Source organism: Salvelinus namaycush, chromosome 14 (genome assembly GCF_016432855.1).
Source record: "Salvelinus namaycush isolate Seneca chromosome 14, SaNama_1.0, whole genome shotgun sequence".
Taxonomy (NCBI): Eukaryota; Metazoa; Chordata; class Actinopteri; order Salmoniformes; family Salmonidae; genus Salvelinus; species Salvelinus namaycush.
Window position 1 is genome coordinate 33,439,964 of NC_052320.1, and position 6,854 is coordinate 33,446,817.

At 44.9% G+C, this 6,854-nt stretch overlaps 1 protein-coding gene across 1 annotated transcript in view; it reads left to right on the top strand.

Annotated features, from left to right (window-relative positions):
• Positions 1 to 4,839, top strand: part of LOC120058952 (paired box protein Pax-7-like) — a 62,428-nt gene extending 57,589 nt beyond the window's left edge. The window contains exons 8-9 of the mRNA XM_039007702.1: positions 1,753 to 2,008; positions 4,724 to 4,839. Coding sequence (XP_038863630.1) covers positions 1,753 to 2,008; positions 4,724 to 4,839 — 372 coding nt within the window. The remainder of the gene's footprint in view (positions 1 to 1,752; positions 2,009 to 4,723) is intronic.
• Positions 4,840 to 6,854: the final 2,015 nt, after the last annotated feature.

Below are 6,854 nucleotides of genomic sequence, written 5' to 3' on the forward strand. Positions count from 1 at the left end.
CTGGTCAGGAGTCATATGGCTTCGTTCCCAGAACCAATGACAAGGTAAAAATCTGTCGTTCTGCACCTGAGCAAGGCAGTTAACCCACTGTTCCCCGGGCACCGAAGACGTGGAAGTCGATTATGGCAGCCCCCCGCACCTCTGTGATTCAGTGGGGTTGGGTTAAATGCGGAAGACACATTTCAGTTGAATGCATTCAGTTGTACAACTGGCTAGGTATCCCCCTTTCCCTTTCCCTTTCCAATGGGAAACCAAAAACATACGTTCCCACAACATCCAATGAATCAAATGTGCTAGCTGGGTATGTAGTGTACCCTTGTCCCCTTACACCCTACATGTAGTGTAACCTTGTTCCCTACACCTACGGTGTGTACCATTGTCTCTTATGTCTCTTATGTTTTGTACCCCTCTCCCCTACACCATATGCACTTGTTTGTGCACACGTAAATGCATGCAAGTGTGAGTGTCTGTATGTGCACTTTGAAGGGCTGATGCATCTGTCCTGGTCTTGGTACAGTAGCTGGTGACCTCGCCCTCCTTCAGGGACCTCCTGTGGGTCTTATTTAAAACAGACAGGTTCTGGGTTGGGCTGAGGCTGCATGTGGGCTTGATTGTGTGGCCCGCTCTATTACTGGCTAATTGGTTTAGCAGCAGGAGTGTAAAGGAGCCAAAGGGCACTAGAGCGTAGCAGAGACTCAACAGGAACCTGATGTTGTAGCTAGAGGAGGCTCAGAGTGTGTGTGTGTGTGTGTTTATTTTGTATTGTGTGCCTTTCCCTCCATTTATCCATGCTCTGCTCCCCATTCCCATCTTAGCTTGTCAACATACTCTAATGTCAAGTTTAGTTCAAACAGCTGGGTTGTTATATATATATATATGTGTGTGTGTGTGTGTGTGTGTGTGTGTGTGTGTGTGTGTGTGTGTGTGTGTGTGTGTGTGTGTGTGTGTGTTCTACCCCTCATCATGTTTTGCATATTGAAAACAAATATTCTGATCGCCAGTACACATGTTTGTACAGTTCCGTAGAACCATTCTTATTACACCAGTGTGTTTCATAATCCTGATCCCCAATAAACAGGTTGGTTCTCTCAGCCAGCTGACCCTTGCATTCTTACTTTCACTGTGATGATCACCATGTTCCTTATATACTATACTACTTTTATAGGGTGCCATTTCAGAATGCATTTTCATGACACCAAACCAGGGAGCACTGGAAGTTTGGCATGTCATCACCTACAGTGTGTGTTATCTGTGCCAATCAAAGCTGAAGGAAGACATAGCTGCTGTGTCTGTCTGCTGTAGTCTCCAGAGGCGTCTAATGGAGACTCCTTAGGATCTTATTTAAACAGTGTGAATCATTCATGAGCTCTGGGAGACAGAGCTGCTCTGGGAGAGCTGCAGGGGCTACTACAGATTAGGAGGGCTCCCCAAGCGCTTGTTGTGGAGCAGGCCCCGGGACGAGAGGTGTCTGCCTCTGCCAAGAGAACCCCCCCATCTTTATCTTCATCTCTACATCTCTTTCTCTGCCCACCCTCCTCTTGCTAGTGTCGAAAGGAACACTGCTTGCCTCAACGTTAGTTCAGTCATCCACTTAATAACTCCCAATATTATAGACTGAGCAACTCTCTATATTTTGTCAAGTTTGTTATGCAATAGTTGAACCCTTTGCCTATATATACTGTACCATTGATCCACAGCACACTGACTGAGCTTCTCCTCTCCTCCCTCCCCCCCTTCCCTTCATCCCCCCAGGTGATGAGCATCCTGAGTAACCCCAGCGGCGTGCCCTCACAGTCCCAGCATGACTTCTCCATCTCGCCCCTCCACGGCAGCCTGGAGTCGTCCAACTCCATCTCGGCCAGCTGCAGCCAGCGCTCCTCAGACCAGTCCATCAAGACGGTGGACAGCATGGCATCCTCCCAGTCCTACTGCCCTCCCACCTACAGCACCACCAGCTACAGTGTGGACCCTGTTACCGCCGGCTACCAGTACAGCCAATACGGACAGAGTGAGTAGTGGGTTACTAGGGGTAGCGACATGCAGGGCTGTAGGATACGTGTCGTTTGAGAGACACCGTCACCTCTTCTGTTGTAGCGCAAGACATGAAGTGCCTGACAGCTTTAGTCTTGTGCCATTAAAATGGCTAGGTGTGTATCAAATTAAATCAAATTGTATTGGTCACATGCACATGGTTAGCAGATGTTATTGCGAGTGTAGCGAAATGTTGTGCTTCTAGTTCTGACAGTGCAGTAATATCTAACAAGTAATCTAACAATTCCACAACAACTACCTAATACACACAAATCTAAGTAAAGGGATGGAATAAGAATATATACATATAAATATATGGATGAGCGATGACCGAGCGGCATGGGCAAGATGCAATAGATGGTATAGAATACAGTATATAGATATGAGATGAGTAATGCAATACGTGTGTGTGTGTGTTTGTTTGTGTACGCCTCCGTGGGTACACACCCATCTAATGGAAGAGGTTTGGAGTGTGTGTGTGTTTGATTGGGTTTTATTTAAGATGTATAGACTGGGTGACAGGAGAAAAGAGCTTCCCTTCGAGGGTGAACAAGTATTTACCCCCTTTCTGATATTCTCTATTTTTGTTATCAGATAAAGGGAACCAGAGTTTACAAATAACACAAACATGGTATACTTGTTTTATTTATTTAATTAACAAAGTTATGCAACATCCATTTCCCTTATGTGAAAAAGTAATTGCCCCCTTACACTCAATAACTGGTTGTGTCACCTTTAGCTGCAATGACTGCAACCAAACGCTTCCTGTAGTTGTTGATCAGTCTCTCATGTCGCTGTAGATTTGATTGTGTGTTTTGGATCATTGTCTTGCTGCATGACCCAGCTGCGCTTCAGCTTCAGCTCACAGATGGATGGCCTGACATTGTCCTGTAGAATTCTCTGATACAGAGCAGAATTCATGGTTCCTTCTATTAAAGCAAGTTGTCCAGGTCCTGAGGCAGCAAAGCATCCCCAAAACATCACACTACCACCACCATGCTTGACCGCTGGTATGAGGTTCTTACTGTGGAATGCAGTGCTTGGTTTTCGCCAGGCATAATTACTTTTTCACACAGGGAATTGGATATTGCATAACTTTGGTAATTAAATAAATAAAATAAGTATACCATTTTAGTGTTGTTTGTAAACTCTGGTTCCTTTTATCTAATATTAGGTTTTGGTTGAAGATCTGATAACAAAAATAGAGAAAATCAGGAAGGGTGCAAATACTTGTTCACGGCACTGCAGGTCTCCCCCCGCCCCACACACACACACATACACATATAGATACACAAACACACGTGCGCGCACACGCACACACCACACACACACACACACGCACGCACACACATTCCCTCCCCAGCCGTCAGGGTGACGGACAGGTCGGCGGACGTCCTCCCCGCCCACAGGTGTGCCTCTCCTACCGTTACACCTCTACCCCTGACAGCTTCCTTTCTCTACTTACCGTCAGCCCCGTCAGCACCCCTGACAGCAGTCTGGCACGGTCTACAGTAAGATGCACACAAGCGCACACAAGCGCACACAGACACACACACATACTGTGCCCCTCTCCTGTCACACCCTCTCCACTTCCTCCTCTTTCGACAAAAGAAGGAGTTCAAATCACCTGCAGCGGGGAGGAGCATCAGAAAGAGCGACAGACTAGACATGTTTATAAAAAAGAAGGGAAGATGGGCCAATAAGCCCTAATGCCAGCATGCTAATATCCACCTTCAGCAGCCTGTCTGTGCCATGTCTAAGGTTGTATAAGCTGGCCTCCGGTTGGCTCCTTTGTTCGGCGATGACACATTTTCTCCTAATATCAGTCATTTGAATTGGACACAATCTCAAAAGAGCCAATTGAGGCACGCACATAGTAGACAGACAGATAGAGACGCAGACATCAATGCAGACGTGCACACAGAAAAGACAGACAGACGGAGCTACACACAATCTATTTCTACCTGCACGTTCCATAACATTGTTCCCTACGTGGCCCATCACTAGGATGGAGGGTTAAATGGAGGGCTTCCTTAGTCTTGCCCCTTGTTCCTTCCTAGTTCTCCTGTCCTCTGTTTGTCCCCCCTGACACCCAGCCCTGCGGCCCATTGGCTACACCTCTGCCCCAACCAATCAGCCTCTCCTAATGTCTTTTTAGCTTGTGTGGGGAAATTGAAACAGTGTGAGGTGTGAGCTAGATCAATACCCAGCCCCTGGGTTGTCATGGGGGAATGTAGGTAGTTGGGGTTTGACCCCATGACCCAGTGTCTGCCTGCAGGTGAGAGTATACACGTGTTCCTGATAAAGTTCTATTCTAGTAATCGGTCAGTCAATTCAGGAGAGCGGAGATCCGTCCAGTCACAGCCCTGCCTGGTTGGATGACTGGCCGAACCCTGGGGGCTGGGTTAGTTAGTTAGTCACACCGTGGCCGTGTTGAACAGGATGTGTGTTTTGAATGGGGGACACACATGCACACACACACACAAATGTTTGTCTCTGTAACACACGCGTACACACGCATGTACACACAAATGGGTAGTGACTATAGAGAAACCATTTGCAGGCGGGGAACCAAAGGAAGCCCCAGGTTGCTGCTAAATATGGTACATGTGCCAAATGTTTTTGTAAAAATCTCTATAAAATACAACTTAGGCTAAGTATGTGTGTATTTGTCCTGTGCTTCCATCTGCAGCTGCTGTGGACTACCTGGCGAAGAACGTGAGCCTGTCCAGCCAGCGGAGGATGAAGCTGGGAGACCACTCAGCTGTTCTGGGACTACTCCAGGTGGAAACGGGACAGGCCTACTAGATTGGTGGCACTCTACAGTCCCCCATCTCCCCCACACTAGCCCCTTGACCTGCCACCGGCGCCTCTCCCTCACCCCTATCTCTCTCACCGTCACCTCCATCACCAACGGGAGAGCCAGAAGTGTGTGTGTGTGTGTGTGTGTGTGTGTGTGTGTGTGCAGACGTGTTTCTGTTTTTGTGTGTGTTTGTGGGAGAGAGACAAGACAGAAGATGAAAGCACTTGTAGTCTCGAAGAGAGAAATTGACTGAAATTGAAGCAGCCATTCCAGGAGGAGGAGCAGGGAGCTGTAGCTACAGTCTCTTTCCACTGTTCAACCATTTCACAATTCCTCCTCTCATCCTCAACCAAGAGACCCTTACAGGGCTATGGAGAGCAAGAGGGGAATGAGCTCCTACTGTCTTGGGCCCATATTTAAATGGCCTGCCCGACCTACGCTACCAAAAGTTAGCACATGCAGGCCGAACAAGTGTAGCTTATCTTTCATTCCCAAGTTTTTGGACCATGTCATTTGTTACGGTACTTAGCTACTGGTGTTATAATTCTATTTGTCATTATAACTGTGGCTGTTCCTATTGCTGTTCAAAATTATAATTATTGTTACAATGTTGTTTACTTTCCATTTTGTCAAAGATTTCATTGGCGTTTGCTGGTATTATTTGAACAGATGATTTAGAGGAGCTTACAGAGAAAGAATGGAGGGGGGAGAAAGAGAGAGAGGAGGGGCTTACTGAGAAAGAAGGGAGGGGGGAGAAAGAGAGGGAGAAGGTTGAGAAGGTCTGATAGCAGCTTGCTACTGAAGTCTCTCATGTCATGGATTTTGACCTTCCCACTCTAATCTCGTGCCCGACATTTCTAAAGGAACTTAAAGGCTACTCTGTGGGACGTTGAGCTCCTCAGAATCATCTAGGAATGAACGGCCAATGGGAAACTCCTAATTCCAGAGGTCCGCTTCACCCAGCCTCCCCCAGGCATTGATTGGCTACAGGGACCAGAGGATTGTTTTGAGGGGAAGAAAATGTTCAATGTTCAAGGACATCCATGTGTTTAGCTAACGCTAGGTCAATCATTACTTGCCATTACCATTCCGAGGTTGTTTGGAGGTCTTTTCATGGGTAGTGGCGGTTTTAGTGTGTCATACTTAATGTATGTGTGTCTTACAAAATTATGACCAATATATTTGCATTATTTCTCTCTAAAACAAGAGTGGTGCAGCATTCCAAAATCACAAAGTACTTGAACTATGGAATTTCATTGTATTTTTTATTCTACATTATTTTGTTGAAAACCATTCCAAGATATGACAATTTGTATTGAATATTTGTGCCATACAAACTGTTTTATTATCTGTATCTCACATTATGCATCCCAGAAAATGACTCTAAGCTCTTAAAAGGTATAGTATTCACATCAGTCTGATATAATATGAAATAGCCCCCCAATACATAACAGATGTAAAATAAAACGTAAATATTAAAGCTGTAGAATCTGAGCATATTGGAACCAACCGTATTCTGGTTAAGTAAAAAAAACAGTGAATATTACATTCAAAATCTGATTGTGTATGGGTTGTTTATATGAAAACCTGTTTTGTACTAAAACATATCAATGATGATTATGAGGTTGATGAGGATGATGGCTGAGAAGACATTGATGGTTGAGTGAATGCTGCATCTCTTGAAGTCTTACAATGTATATTTGTGTTACATTCCTGAATATTTGTTTGTTTCATTTGCTCCTTTTACTATGTTGTATTGATGTAAAAAAAAAAAAAAAAAAATACAGATTGTATTTTAGCTTTTGCTCTTAAAAATGATTGATGAAAATGAACAATACCACTCAATTCACCAATTTTTGTAACTGGAAAATATGGATGTTATCCAATATCCACTGATCAAGAGAACAGCTGAAACATTTTCACATGAAAAAGTGTATCAGAGCAGGAATATTGAATTGGAACTCAGACCTGAGAGAAAAAAAGTCATTATTCACATTTACATTCCTATTGGAAGTTGATT